At 37.8% G+C, this 16,292-nt stretch overlaps 1 protein-coding gene and 1 long non-coding RNA gene across 5 annotated transcripts in view; one reads left to right on the forward strand and one right to left on the reverse strand.

Moving 5' to 3' along the window:
- Positions 1-4,213: 4,213 nt before the first annotated feature.
- LOC116538958 overlaps positions 4,214-16,292 on the reverse strand; it is a 53,540-nt gene continuing 41,461 nt past the window's right edge. For both annotated transcript variants that reach the window (XR_004263859.1, XR_004263860.1), the window contains exons 2-3: positions 13,785-13,840; positions 4,214-5,170 (exon numbers count right to left, since the gene is read on the reverse strand). This is a non-coding gene — a long non-coding RNA (uncharacterized LOC116538958). The remainder of the gene's footprint in view (positions 5,171-13,784; positions 13,841-16,292) is intronic.
- The window catches only part of LOC116538955 (alcohol dehydrogenase 1C-like), a 55,442-nt gene continuing 52,885 nt past the window's right edge, over positions 13,736-16,292 (forward strand). The window contains exon 1 of one of the 3 annotated variants that reach the window (XM_032261555.1): positions 13,736-13,880. In XM_032261555.1, coding sequence (XP_032117446.1) covers positions 13,863-13,880 — 18 coding nt within the window. In that variant the 5' untranslated portion in view covers positions 13,736-13,862. The remainder of the gene's footprint in view (positions 13,881-16,292) is intronic. The other 2 variants (XM_032261554.1, XM_032261558.1) reach the window with 2 other exon arrangements.

Consider the following 16,292-nt stretch of genomic DNA (forward strand, 5'->3'; position numbering starts at 1 on the left):
GAAAAATATTTCCTGTGACTTCTTGCGTTTTTGGTATCTTCATAATCTTCAGTCATTGAATCCCAGTGGAGGGGGCGCTTCACTTGCCCTGAACATAACCATGCTGGGCTCTTACGCTTGAAGTCTCCTACGATCTATTTCATATTATGAAAGACCTTAGACATAAAGTAAAATAGTTATCATTTACTGTGTGATCTTCAGTAAGTCCTTAAGGCTCTCTGAGCTTGTTCATTCTTTGTTTTGAAAAAGTTACTTAACCAACCCATTATAACTTAACCAAGATTAAATGGGACGATGTTAATGAAAGAGTTTTGCCAACTAAGAAAAGCCATGTAAATGGCTAAACGTCATTGCTTTGTCAAAAATACTAAAGGAGAGGCACAGTGCAGTGGCTTATGTCTGTAATCCCAGCACTTTGGGGGGCCAAGGCGGGCAGATCACCTGAGGTCAGGAGTTCCAGACAAGCCTGGTCAACATGGTAAAACCCCATCTCTACTAAAATATGAACATTAGCCAGGTATGGTGGCAGTCACCTGTAATCCCAGTTACTCAGGAGGCTGAGGCAGGAGAATCACTGGAGCCCAGGAGGCAGAGGTTGAAGTGAGCTGAAATTGTGTCACTGCACTCCAGCCTGGGTGACAAAAGTGAAACTCCATCTCAAGAAAAAAGAAGAAGAAGAAAATTCTGAAGGAGTTACTCAGGGTCAAGAAAGTTTTCAGAATGTCCCTAAGATTAGATCCTGGCACACTACCTGTTGATGGGTGCTCTGTGGCCTTTACATTGATGCTGATCCAGAAAAAGAACATGTTCTACATACCCACCTCACAACAGGCTCATCAAATCCTGCCAGTGACACAGAGGCTGACATCCAGCTCCCTCCTCTCTTCCTTCCAGGTTTGGGAAGCAAATAGAGTGAGGGCCATTAGGTGGGCACTGCAGGTATTATCACAGAGTGGCACAGTCCTCCATGGGGTGCAAGTGGCATGTGGGGGTCTTTGGCATCATGCACTATGAAAAAAGAAATTTTTACTATGGGGCAAGTGGCTCACATAGTTAAGTGATCGTACTTATATCTAAATATGTATTCCAGTGTAGAAATTGTTGGCTAGGCCTATAATCTAGTGTTCCACAGAAGTGTCTTCATAGGTGCTGAAATAGGATTACGGGAGTGACAGACACAGGGCTGAAGAGGGAAGGGAGAAAATTTGCATGGTTTTGAGGATATATTGCTTTGACTCTTTGACTTCTCATGATATTTAAAAACAAATAAAGTGGGGATTGGCTTCAATAATTTCATGAACAGATTTAAAATGAAATTCTGAGCATGGAGAAAATTTTCAAATTTTGGTATAAACAAATAAACTAAAAATGTAGACAAAGAAAAAATATTTTCACATATATGATTGACCAAAAAAATGATGTTTCTAAAATCCTGGTGCTTTTTTATTATATAAACAACTGAAGAAGAAAATGAACAATGATGGAAACTCATAGGAGGGGAAATTAAAATGGCCAAAAGGCATAAATTGCACTGAGCCTCCATAGTTGTCAAAAAATAAAGCAAAATAAGATATTGCTGCTTACCTATTAGTTTACACTGTTGGTAGAAATGTGCATGTCATACATTTCTGACAGGCAATTTTTGATATTTATTAAAATGTAAAACATGAATATCCCAAGCAATATCACCCTTGGGAATTGACTGTGTAATTAAAAGTATCTGTGTGTAAGGATGTAGAAACAAGGCTATTAGCTGCAGCCTTACTTGTAGAAGAAACAAAAATTTACAAACTCTCTGATTGATTGACAGAATAAGGAATGATAACTCCCTATTATGAATGGTAAGTTGATCTTATAAAATAAATAAGGGGCTGGGCATAGTGACTCATTCCTACAACCCCAGCACCATGGGAGGCCGAGGCAGTTGGATCCCTTGAGCTCAGGAGTTGGAGACCAGCCTGGGCAGCATGGCAAAAACTTGTCTCTACAAAAAAACACAAAAATTAGCCAGGCATAGTGGCATGTGACTGTAGTCCCAGCTACTTGGGAGGCTGAGGTGGGAGGATCACTGAAGCCCAGGAGGCACAGGTTGCAGTGAGCCATGATGGTGCCACTGCACTCCAGCTTGGGCAGTAAAGCAAGTCCTCATTTCAAAATAAACATTATATCTAAAAATCTGGAGAAATTAATATTATGCATCAGAAAGTATAAAAAGCAAGGTACAGATTAATATGTATTCTATGATCCAATTTTTGTGAAAGATAAAACAAAACAAATAAAAATTCGTATTTATTAGTATATAGGTTTATATGAGCATGGAGAAAGATACAGAAATGTATAAAAGAGGCTGTTCCCCTCAGAAACCTGGATCTGAAAAGAGTTGAAGAGCTAGCATTAACTTTTGAATGATTACATAATATTCTTGAGAGTCTTGAATAGAGGCAGGACAATCAAATTTCTTTAATAACTTCTTCAAGAATGTTAATCACATTTTTAAATAATTTGTAGGAACTTGATGTAGAGATTGTCAGTTATGATAAGATTTATTATTTTATTACCCTTATAAAGAAGCTATAATGAAATATTCTAGCTGCTAATATGTATCTGTAATTGTGAAATAATTTAAAGGTACCGTAATTGAGATTTTACTTAAAAAAACTTCTGATCAAATAAAGGTCAAAATAATATGAACTATCTCGGTCGCCTCTAGAGCCTTGGAATGATATTACTCAGAGAGTCACAGAAATGTTTTTCTTACTGAATCACTCAGGAACCTAAAATTATCAATGGCAGACATATAAGTCTGGATATAAGAAAATGCTCACAGGCCTTAACAGAAAACTTTTAGAGCTATTAAAAATGAGATTATTACAGGATCCAATAGATTTTTGGCTGTAGTTTTGCAAGATTAATGTGAACAAGCTTTTGGAGTTACCTGGGTAGTCCCGGATTTTGCCTTTTTTCTCCCAAGTGGCTTATAATTGGATTTTCAATTACCCTCTTGGGCCCCAGAGTGTTGGCAGCTGGACGTGGGTCTTCTACATGGAAACTTCCAAAATCATCCTTTGAAAAATCTGACCAGTCAAATAGAAAATACCCACCCTGACTGACATTATATTCCCCAGCAATTAAGCCCACCAGATAGTTCTACAGCAAATCTCACATGACACAGATGCCGCCCATGTATTCAGAGCTTCCCAATAGCTTGTTAGTCCCCATCCTGCAACAGAAGACAACCAAGATCATAAGATGTGTGGGGTGATTCTAGCTTTGTAATAGGAAAGATAGAAACAAAACAAGATAAAAAGCTGGAAGAAATAATCCATGAAGGAAAAAATACAAAATCTTTTTAAAAGCTGTTATTAATATTTGCAAAGAGAAAAGATATTATATGCATGAAAGAAGAATATCATGCCATAAAAAAAATGCCTTGAGAATCAAAAATCATCACAACAGAGTAGAAATCCAATAGAAACATAAAATATCTAAATAAATTTACCCCTTCATGTACCTTTTCTCCAGAAGATAACTAATGAAGTTTCCCCAAACTGATAATTAATTCAAAGAAAGATGTGATATCTGAGAAGCTGATGCTCTCTCCCTGGGGAGAGAGAAGGGATTCCCCAGGACAAGGATGGGGAGGCTCCAGGATGGCAGGTGTGACCACGCAAAGCACCTCCTCCACACTTGGAAGTAAGTCAAACACTTCAGAGAGATACGCAGCTGGGAATAACATTTCCAGTGACTATATGAACAATCATGCTGTTTCTCAAGCAATTTAAATGAAAATAAAGTTGACATGTTCTGGGAAAATAGGCTAGAAAACTCAAAAGTGGCTTTCAGGCTGACATCGACTTACAAAATAAGTGTCTATAAAGTGAAAATAATAGAAGCTACTTCATAGAGTTATTCTGAGGTTTATGTCAATAGATAAATGCGAAGCATTTGGAACAACAACTGGCACGTGCTGAGAGTGACTGGGATGTTAGCTATTATTATTCTTTAGATTATTAAGCTCTAAAGTTAGGCTTCCTGGAATCCTGGCTCCACCACTAGCTGTGTTCCATTGGGACATTTTTATGCAATCTCTCTAAACCTCAATGTCTTCATCTGTAAAATGTGCATGGCAATGGTACTTACCTCACAAGTTAATGCTAAATGTTGCACTAAATGAGGCAATGTATGCACAAAAGTGAGTAAAGTGAGCACTCCATAAATGTTATAGATAGTAATCATTTGTATTTTTTACAAAAATTTATATTTCAACTTCAAAAAGTAAAAAAAAGTTCCACCATTAAAGAACTCTTTAGTTTATAGATATTTTTGTATTGTGACAACCATACCATTTGTATTATTCCATATTGTTTGAATAAATACTTGGTATTTCTACATCGTCTCAGTAATTACACCTTTAAGCCTCTGCCAAGAACATTATCAGAATAATTTAAAATACATTAATATAAACACTTTTGGAACATTCAGATGGTTTGTCCTTTGACTCTCACAGAGAAGACTGGATGGAACATCTTTGCTTTTGGATTAGGCTTCTTAGATTATTTCCCAACTCCCTTCACAGGAGGAATGTAAACAGCCATTTTGCTCTCTCACAGATGCTCTTCTTGGCAGAATTCCAACCTCCACGGCCACAGCAAGACCAGCTAGCATTTCAGCTCCCTGGACATCTTTGGCTTCAGTTCCAAAATCAAAATGAAACGCTGTGTAGAAATTGATGGCTTTGAAAGTGGGATTTTCAAATATTGCTCTATGAACTTAAAATTTATTCTATTTATTGTAATATTCTATAGAGTATTTATTTACCTATTCCATTCTCAAGTTCTATGTACTGCGACTAAAGTCCTTCTCCTGCTATTCATTTTGCACCTCATCCTGAAACAAGCTTTAAGTTTGTTATTTACGCATCTACATGAAATGTTACAATTTTTTCTAGCAATCTTTAAAATAATATTAATCTCATTATTTTGCCAAGTTATTTAACCCCTAAAATAAAGGATTTAAACTGAAGATAATTTCTGCCAGTTACAATATTCTTTCTCAGGTTCATGTAAATTATGGGCTCCTGGGGAAAAGAAGACAGCTGGATCTCTTGCACGAATGCTGGTCTGTCCTTCTTGAGGCTTTGTAGTCACATCTCCGCACTACTCATCATTACCTGTATAATTATATTAGAAATACAAATCCTTACCTTCCACTAACCTTCCAAGAGAGCTTGTGGTGTTTGTTACATCGGCAATAGAAAATTAACACACCCCTGTTGCAAACATGGCCATCTAAGGTGTGCGGATAGACATGTCTCCCTCTTTGATCTCAGCCAGGAAAAACTCATCACTTTTAAGAAGCCGTCAGATTAGATTAGATCCACCTCGTTAATCAAAGCTGATCGTCCCATCTCAAGACCTTTAACTAAATCACATATACAAAATCTGTTTTTTGCCATGTAAAGCAACATATTCCTAAATTCCTGGAATTAGGAGTGGACATCTTTGAGGGCCATTATTCTGCCTACCACATGGTATCACTGACCCAAACTGAATCAAGCACATCATCTCTCTGGATAAGCTGAATTTAGAATATGGTACTTGCTGGAAATGTAATATAGAATTGGGCTGGTATAAAGAGACACGAAGAGAGAGAGAAGCAGAGGAGAGTGATACCCTGTGACCCCTAGAGAGATAAGGTTACCTTTGTACATTGCAGATGTTGCTCCAGGCCTACCATAGTCCTCTGGTACTAGAACACTGACTCTCAATAATGTGACAACTGCTCTTTCCACCTACCCATCTAAACTTTTAGAAGGTAGGGCAAAGCATATGCACAGAATAGTTACCAGATGCTATTACTGAAAGATCTCCTGATTCTATGGAGTTTATGCCAAAGTGCTTTTGGTATTTCATGGAGCCATGTGTTCACTTTTCAATGGGATTCCTTGTTTTTTTCTTGCTAATTTGTTTGAGTTCTTTGTATATTTGGATATTAGTCCTTTTTCAGATGTATAGATTGCCAAGATTTTCTCCCACTCTCTGGGTTGTCTGTTTAATCTGCTAATTATTTCTTTTGTTGTGCAGAAGCTTTTTAGTTTAATTAAGTCTCATCTATTTATTGTTGTTTTTGTCGCATTTGCTTTTGGGTTTTTGGTCATGAAGTCTCTGCCTAAGCCAATGTCTAGAAGGGTTTTTCCAATGTTACCTTCTAGAATTTTTACGGTTTCACTTATTTGATGTAAGTCTTTGATCCATCTTGAGTTTATGTATAAGGTGAGAGATGAGGATCCAGTTTCATTCTTCTACCTGTGACTTGCCAACTATCCCAGCACTATTTGTTGAATAGAGTGTCCTTTCCCCACTTTATGCTTTTGTTTGCTTTGTCAAACATCAGTTGGCTGTATATATCTGGGTTTGTTTCTGGGTTCTCTACCTTGTTCCATTGATCTACAGGCCTGTTTTTATACCAGTACCATGCTGTTTTGGTGAATATAGCTTTACGCTATGGTTTGAAGTTGGGTAGTGTAATGCTTCCAGGTTTGTTTTCTTTGCTTAGTCTTGCTTTGACTATGCAGGGTATTTTTTGGTTCCATATGAATTTTAGAGTTTTTTTTTCTAGTTCTGTGAAGAATGATGGCAGCATTTTGATGGGAATTGCATTGAATTTGTACATTGCTTTTGACAACATTGTCATTTTCACAATATTGATTCTACCCATTCGTGAGCATGGGATGTGTTTCCAATTGTTTGTGTCATCTATGATTTTTTTCAGGAATGTTTTGTAGTTTTCTTTGTAGAGGTATTTTACCTCCCTTGTTAGGTATATTCCAAAGTATTTAATTTTTGTTTTTGCAGCTATTGTAAAATGGGTTGAGTTCTTGATTTGATTCTCAGCTTGGTCACTGTTGGTATATAGCAGGGCTACTGATTTGTGTACACTACTTTTGTATCCCGAAACTTGGATGAATTCATTTACCAGTTCTAGGAGCTTTTTGGATGAATGAGTAGTATTTAAAGTGTTCTAAGTATACAATCATATCATCAGCAAACAGCAACAGTTTGACTTCCTCTTTATCTCTTTGGATGCCCTTTGTTTCTTTCTGTTATCCGCTTGCCCTGTCTAGAACTTCCAGTACTGTGTTTAATAGAAGTGGTGAAAGTCAGCAGCCATATCTTCTTCCAGTTCTCAAGGGAATGCTTTCAACTTTTCCCCATTCAGTATTATGTTGGCCATGAATTTGTCATAGATGGCTTTTGTTACCTTCAATGTCCCTTTTATGCCAATTTTACTAAGGATTTAACCATAAAGGATGCTGGATTTTGTCAAATGCTTTTTCTGCATCTATTAATATGATCATGTGATTTTTGTTTTTAATTTTCTTTATGTGATGTATCACATTTATTGACTTGCATATGTGAAACCTTCCCTACATTCCTGGTATGAAACTCACTTTTCATGGTGGATTATCTTTTTGATATACTGTTAGATTTGGGTCACTAGTATTTTGCTGAGAACTTTTGTATTTACGTTCATCAGAGATATTGGTCTATAGTTCTGTTTTGTTTGTTTTGTTATGTTCTTTCCTGGTTCTGGTATTAGAGTGACACCGGCTTCATAGAATGACTTAAGGAAGATCGCTCTTTCTCTCTGTCATTTGGAATAGTATCAATAGGATTGGTACCAATTCTTCTTTGAATGTTTGATAGAATTCAGCTGTGAGTCTCTCTAGTCTGGGGCTGTTATTGGTCAGTTCAGAGTTTCCATTATTTCCTGGTTTAATCTTCCAGGCATATCTTTCCAGAAATTTATCTGTCTCCTCTAGTTTTGCTAGTTTATGCACAAAGAGGTGTTTATAGTAGCCTTGAACTATCTTTCGTATTTCCATGGTATCAGTTATAATTTTTCCCATTTCATTTCTAATTGAGCATATTTGGATCCTTCCTCTTCTTTTCATGGTGAATCTTGCCAATGGTCTATCACTTTTATTGATCTTTTCAAAGAACGAGATTTTTTATCTTTTGTCTTTTTGTTGTTGTCATTGTTGTTTCAACTTTACTTAGTTCTGCTCTGATCTTGTTTATTTCTTTTCTGCTGGATTTGGGTTTGGTTTGTTCATGTTTCTCTAGTTCCTTGAGGTGTGGACTTGAGATTGTGTATTTGTGCTCTTCTAAACTTTTTGATGTGGACATTTAATGAATGCTATAAACTTTCTTCCTTGTATCGCCTTACTGTGTCCCAGAGGTTTTGATTATCATTCAGTCAAAGAATTTTTGATATCCATCTTCATTTCACTGTTGACCAAATTCTCATTCAGGAGAAGGTAATTTAATTTTCATGTATTTGCATGGTTTTGTGGGTTCCTTTTGGAGTTTATTTCAAATTTTATTCCACTGTAGTCTGAGAAAGTAATTGCTAAAATTTCAATTTCCTTAAATTTATTGAGACTTGTTTTGTCATCTATCAAATCGTCTACCTTGGAGAAGACTCCATGTGCTGATGAATAGAATTTATATTATGCAGTTGTTGGGTAGAATGTTCTATAAATATCTGTTAAGTCAATTTGTTGTAGGCTATAGTTTAAGTCCATTGTTTCTTTCTTGGCTTTCTGCCTTGATGACCTATCTAGTGCTGTCAGTGGAGTACTGAAGTCTCTTACTATTATTGTGTTGCTGTCTATCTCATTTCTTAGAACTAGTAGGTAATTGCTTTGTAAATTTGGGACCTCAAGTGTTAGGTGCTTATATACTTAGGATTCTGATATTTTCCTCTTGCACTAGTCCTTTTATCATTGTATAATATTTCTCTTTGCTTTTTTAAATTTTGTTGCTTTAGAATTTGTTTGTCTAATATAGGAATAGCTACTCTTGCTTGCTTTTGATTTCCATTTGCAAGAAAACTCTTTGCTATCCCTTTACCTTAAGTTTATGTGAGTCCTTTTGTGTCAGGTGAGTCTCTTGAAGACAGCAGATACTTGGTTGATTAATTCTTATCCATTCTGCCATTCTACATATTTTTGGTGGAGCATTTAGGCCATTTACATTCAACATTAGTATTGAGATGTGAGGTGCTCTTCTATTCATTGTGCTATTTGTTGCCTGTATACTTTCTTGCTTTTTTTTTTTTATTATTATTGTGTTGTTGTTTTATAGATCTTGTGAGATTTATGCTTTAAATAGGTTCTGTTGTGATGTGTTTCCAGGATTTGTTTGAAGATTTAGAGTTCCGTTTAGCAGTTCTTATAGTGCTGGCTTAGAAATGATGAGTTCCCTCAGCATTTGTTTTTCTGAAAAAGACTGTATCGTTCCTTCATTTATGAAGCTTGGTTTTGCTCAATACAAAATTCTTGGCTGGTAATTGTTAAGTTTAAGGAGATTAAAGATAGGAGCCCAATCCCTTCTACCTTGTAGGGTTTCTGCTGAGAAATCTGCTGTGAATCTGACAGGTATTCCTTTATAGGTTGCCTGTTGCTTTTGCCTCACAATTCTTAAGATTCTTCCCTTTGTCTTGACTTTAGATAACCTGATCACTATATGCCTACGTGGTGATCTTTTTGTGATGAATTTCTCTGATGTTCTTTGATCATCTTAAATTTGGATGTCTAGATCTCTAGCAAGGCCAGGGAAGTCTTCCTTGTTTATTTCCTCAAATATGTTTTGCAACGTTTAGATTTCTCTTCTTCCCCAAGAATTCAACTATTCTAAGATTTAGTTACTTAACATAATCACAAACTTTTTCCAGGCTTTTTCCTTTTTTTTTAATTCTATTTTCTTTGTCCTTGTTGAATTGAGTTAATTTAAAAGCCTTGGTTTTGGTTCTGAAAGGTTTTTTTCTACTTTTTTGAGTCTATTGCTGGGACTTTCCAGTGCATTTTGCAATTCTCTAAGTGTGTCCTTCATTTCCAGAAGTTTTGATTGTTTTTCATTTACACTATCTATTTCAATGCATATTTTCCCATTCATATCCTGTATTTTTTTTTATTACTATAAGTTAGACTTCACCTTCTCTGGTGCCTCCTTAATTGCTTTGATAGTCAACCTTCTGATTTCTTTTAATGTCAATCCATAGATTTCATCTTGATTTGGATCCATGGCTGGTGATCTAGTGGGATCTTTTGGGGGTGTTGAAGAATCTTGTTTTGTCATATTACCAGAATTGTTTTTCTGGTTTCTTCTCATTTAGGTAAATTACATCAGCAGGAAGGTCTAGGACTCATGTGCTGCTGTTCAGTCTTTTGTCCCATGGGAGTTTCCCTTGATGTGGTGCTGTATCCTTTTCCCAAGGGATGGGGCTTCCTGAAGGCTGAACTGTAGTAATTGCTTTTTCTCTTCTGGATCTAGCCACCCAGTGGAGCTACCTGGCTCTGGGCTTGTACTAGGGAGTGTATTCAAAGAGTCCTGTGATGTGATCCATCTTCAGGTCTCTTAGCCATGGATACCAGCACCTGCTCCAGTGGAAGTAACAGGAGAATGAAGTGGATTCTGTGAGGGTCCTTGGGTGCATTTGTGTTAAGTGTGCTGGTTTTGTGTTGGTTGGCCTCCAGCCAGGAAGTGGAGCTTTCAGAAGCACATCAGCTATGGTAGTATGGGAGGACCAGGTGGTGGGCAGGACCATAGTGCTCCCAAGAGATTGTTTCCTTTAGCTTCAGTTACCACCGTGGGTAGAAAAAGACCACCAGCTAGGGGCAGGGTTAGGCATGTCTGAGCTTAGACTATCCCTGGTCAGGGCTTGCTGCAGCTTCTTTGAGGGATAGGGGTGTGGTTTCCAGGCCAATGGAGTTATGGTCCCAGGGGGATTATGGCTGCCTCTGCTGCGTCACACAGGTCACCAGGGGAGTAGGGGAAAGCTGGTAGGCACAACTCCCATGCAGCCCACAGTTTAAAGGGCCAGTCTCACTGCCACCGTGAACCCCCAACAGCAATGAGTTTATTTCCAGGCAACCAATGAGCAGAGCCGAGAGACCGTCCCAGGCTACTAGCCTCCCAACTGAGAAAGCAAGCTGACTTGCAGTTCCTCTGCTATCCCCTGCAGCAGCAGTCCATCTCCTTCAAAGTATCTGAGGATTCTCTCTGCTTTCCTGGTATCCTCCTGTGGGAGTCGTTGGAGCAAATGTTCATGATGTGGGTCTCCACAAGCTGCTCTGTTCCTCCAAGTGGCAGGTGCAAGTTAGTCCTGCCTTCTTCCTCCATTTTGCCTCCTGATGACCTATTTTTCTTGATAAATCTTAATAAAATATCTTTCTTTCAAGACTTCCTCATTCTCAAAGTAGAAACCATTCCTTAAATTTAATCAACAAGTATCTGAGCACTCATTCTGTGCCAGACATTGAGTTAAGAGCAGAGAATCCGTAATGAAAAGATAGCGTAGGGTCTTCCTCTTTTGAATTCCATGTCAAAGTCTTCCCTGACACTGACCACTTCCTGCTTCACAGGAAGGCTCTCTGTCTTGTCTACCTGACCATGGCCAATCCCACTGCTAATCTGTAAACCCTTAAATAGGAGACACTGGATCTCCTGGATTATGAGACTCTCATAGAACAGTGTCTGTTTAACATAAATGTGCACAATAATTCAACAATCATTCATTAAACATCTACTGTATATATTAAACTAGGTACAGTTGATGATATCAATGAAATTTAAGAACATTCCTAACTGGAATTTTCCTGTAGAATTTGTGAGACTGATCTCTACACTAAATATAAAGGGCAACAAAAGGGAATAGACCCTAAACCACAGGAGGGATGCTAACTTGACAGGAATGCAGAGACACAAAGAACAGCAGTGAGATGGAGTTAATATATCTCCACCAGGGTGACCTTGTCCTGGTTCTCAAAGTTTGGGTAGGATTTGAATGGGCAAGAGGGGCAGAAAAGAAGAGAAAGAGCATGATGGGCAAGGGCTTGAGTGAGGAATTGATTCTTCTTTGGGGGACCATGGAGATACAAGCGTCTAAAACACATAGGCCCTGTATTGGAGAATGGGGAGGAATAGGCGGATGAGGTTAAAGCCAGATTATGAAGCCTTGAATGCCGAACATCAGATCTGAGGCTATATTCTTACCTTGATACATTTCAGACACAACTAAAATCATAGGACCTCCCTTTCTTCTCTATTAAGTGAATGTTTCTCAGTCTTGGTGTGAGTCTCAGTGCCTACACAATTAAAGCTTACTGAAATGTTTCCTAGACATTCCAAAGAAATATGTCCTTTATGTTGACTTGTTCATGTTGAAAGACTACATCTGATTAAATAGCTGCCTGTACAATGCCTCCAAGTGTGGATAAAAGAAAAATCAAACTCGTATTCTTGGAAAACCATGCATATACTAGTTACATTGATCAAAGGGCAATAGAAATGATCCAGTGAGGATTTTTCTGAATTTCTCACAATTACTTAAAATCTACCTCAAACACCTGTTGCTCTACCATGCCTCACCAAGTCCTTCATTCCAAATAGCACCTCTGTCTCTACTCCCAAAGCACTAACTGACCCCTGTGATAGGACATTTCCCAGCCAGGCTGACATGTAGACTTGGCTCCCTGTGTGTCTTTTCCCCGTAGACTTTGAGCTTCCTTTTATGAATATAATTGTAGCTAACATTTAGGAGGCTGTTCCTACTGTCTAAACTCCATGATGAGTGCTTTACACGGATTATTTCATTTTCTTCACCAAACAGTCCTTTAAAATGATACTATATTCACTAAACAGTCCTTTAAAATTGTGCTATATTCACTAAGCAGTACTTTAAAATGGTGCTATTATTGCTTTTCATCTTACAGCAAAGAAACTAAGGGGAAAAAAACGGGTGGGCACAGCGGCTCACGCCTGTAATCCCAGCACTTTGGGACGCCAAGATAGGCGATCCCTTGAGGTCAGGATTTTTAGAGCAGCCTGGCCCACATGGTGAAACCCGATCTCTACTAAAAATACTAGCCAGGCATCATGGTGCTTGCCTGTAATCTCTGCTACTCAGGAGGCTGAGGCAGGAGAATCGCTTGACCCTGGGTGGCGGAGGTTGCAGTGAGCCGAGATTGCACCACTGCACTCCAGCATGCGTGACAGTGCAAGACTTTGTCTCCGAAAAGAAAACAGTGAAATAATAAGTGCCAGTACACAGAACTAGTAAAGAATAGGGTCTGCTATGTCCCCCAAAAGCAATTGCTGTCCATACTGCCCATGGCTGGGTAAAGGTCATGCCTTATTCATCACTGCCATCCACTGGACCCAGCTTAGTGCCTGACACAGGGAGGGGATGAATCATTGATGATTGGTTTTAGGTGGAGTAAACATTCCTGGCATGGTGAGCACCTTTGCTGTGATTGAGTTTTTGATTCTCTGTGAAGAGAAGGGGAGTCCTGGATCAAACACTGAGTCCTCTGGCTCCTTGCTGTCATCTTTATTTAACTTCCTCCTTTGCTCCTCCTTCTTCCTAACTGCACCATTTGCATTCAAAGCTAGAGCTTAGAGCAGAGAAAGGGAAAACAGAACCCTGAATGACCCCTGTTGGACTCAGAGAGGAGAAACAAGAAATTCGACAGATGAGGAATAAAGTGGGGAAAAGATAAAGTGATTAAAATTTATTACTTCGACTTAATATTTAACTGAATGATAATAAAATCTTACCTGATGTTGGAAAGATCAATGTTTTAAATGATGATTCAGCGCCCTTTCTTTATGATTTGACAGTCTGAGAACAATCTAATGGGTGTGGCTTAAAGAACTTGATCACAAGTAAAATTGGAATTGGGTATTACTCACGCAAACATAAATACCTGTGCAATATACCTGCTTTATGCACTTAAGCAGGGAAGAAATCCGCAAGGACTTACCCATCTCCTGGTCTGCAGAGAAGACAGAAACAACATGAGCACGGCAGGAAAAGTAAGCAACATATACATTACTGTTGGAAATATATTCTCATCAATAGAACAAAGAAAGAAATACAGTATTTGATGAACAATTTAAAATTCACATCTAAATTAGAAATGATACACTGAAACATGATACATAATATATGCTACAATATGTAATGTATACTAAACTACAGTGGAAATAAGCTGTCTTTAAATACCTTCAAATAGAATGTATAGAATCTGTATCTATTAAGTCTTTATTTCCTACATTAAGTAAATTTAAAGTAAAGTGATTGTTTATTCCGAGCTAATCATGACTAATTTGTAAAGCCAAATTTAGAAATGTCTTTCATCAAGAAGCTTTCTTTATATTAAGTAGCATCATTTAAATGTATTATTTCTATTCATTTTTTCATGAAAAGAAGAAAGTTAAGTCTGATGAAAGTTTTATGAGAGGATTTGATTTAGAAGACATTGAAATACCCTTTTAACCTTAACAGAAAATACCTTACAAACTGCTTATTGGTCTCACAGCATTAGAATCATCAAGATTAAGCAAGACAACATCAACATTCAAACTGTGATTTAAAAAGATTCAGTGGTCGGACACAGTGGCTCAGGCCTATAGTCTCAGCACTTTGGGGATCCGAAGTGGGTGGATCAAGAGGTCAGGAGTTTGAAACCAGCCTGACCAACATGGTGAAACCTTATCTCAACTAAAAATACAAAAATTAGCTGGGCATGGTAGTATGCCCCTGTAATCCCAGCTACTCAGGAGGCTGAGGCAAGAGAATCGCTTGAACCCAGGAGGCACAGGTTGCAGCAAGCTGAGATCATGCCACTGCCCTCCAGCTGGGGTGACAGAGAGAGACTCTGACTCCAAAAAAAAAGGTTCAGTATGACAAAATTTAGGCAATTTCCACAGTAATCTTATGGAACAGTGTCTTCCCCATATGAAAGTCAATACGGTTTTACAGAAAATTAATAATACAATTAGCATTAGGAACACAGATATTTGGTTTTGCCTTCCATAAATTTCTTACTTGTTTAATGTGTTTACAGGTGTACAAATATGCATGTTGTCATACAATATGATCAATTGACATTTTTAATTTTTTTAATTGCTTAATCACATAAGCCTGTGCAACTATTTCCAGATCTTTTTTTGTGTTAGGAGTATATCACACAGTAAAATATATTACTATGATAATTCAGTTTAAAGGTTCTGAGGCTTCTCTATACATTCTGTGAGAAAACACGCTCATATTAATAAGCCTGGTTAGAAATCACATGAGTGCCTCATTGTTACTGTTCTTATTCCACCTCACTTTACTTTCATTCATTACTGATTAATATGTACATTCCACATAGAAAATAATTAGGAAAAAAATTAAATTTACCAAACTCAAAAGAAACAATGAGTTCCTAGAACAAAAGTATAAACCAATCATATTAACAAAAATAATAACTGATGAAATCAGTAATTAATCCTCCCCTCCTGGGCACAATATCAATAACTTAGCTTTTTGTCAGCATTTCATTTATGTTTATCTGTCCTGCATTTTATTTTCCTCAAATGCTGAATGTTGACAACACTATTTCATAAGGTAGTTGTGTTATGATAATTCAATAAATTAATACTATAAAGAAATTAAAATTGTATCTGGTAGATAGAAACAAGTCAATAAATATTAGCCACAATTATTATTGTTTCTATTTAATTTTTTGCTAATGTTTTATTGCCACAGAGTAGAAAAAACATAAGGCTAGATTCATCTTTATTCTCTAGAAAAGATTGCAGAAAAATTATTTAATCACTGATACTTCAGAAATTATTTAATCACTGAATCAACTGATCCTCAACTATTTCAGCTGTAAAACAAAGCCAATTAATTCAATAATACTGTCCTGGTAGCATCTTTGAGAGGTTTAAAAATAATGAATGTTGTGGAATTTCCACCAAGATGGCCAAATAGGAACAGCTCCAGTGCGCAGAAGTCCCTAATGGCTTCCCTTTGGTAGGAGAGGGAGTCCTCCCACCCCTTGTGTTTTCCCATGGTCTTCACAACCTGCATACCAGGAGATCCTCTCAGGTGCCTACACTGCCGGTGCGCTGGGTTTCCAGCACAAAACTGGGTGGTCATTTTAGCCACAGCAGTTTTTTGTTTTTTCTCATACGCAGTGGCACCTGGAACACCAGAGAGAGAAAACCACTCATTCCCCTGAAAAAGGGAGCTGAAGCCAGACAGCCAAATGATCTGGCTTGGCAGGTTCCACCCCCTATGAAGACCAGAAAGCTAAGATCCACTGGCTTGAAACTTTGGGAACTCAAGGGGGAAGTTTGAGGGCGGAGGTGAGGGATAAAGGACTGCATACTGAGTACAGTGTACACTACTTGAGTGAAGGGTTCACCAAAACCTCAGAAATTGCCACTAAAGAA

This window comes from Sapajus apella, unplaced genomic scaffold, assembly GCF_009761245.1.
Source record: "Sapajus apella isolate SASKATOON/1434 unplaced genomic scaffold, GSC_monkey_1.0 scaffold124, whole genome shotgun sequence".
NCBI lineage: Eukaryota > Metazoa > Chordata > Mammalia > Primates > Cebidae > Sapajus > Sapajus apella.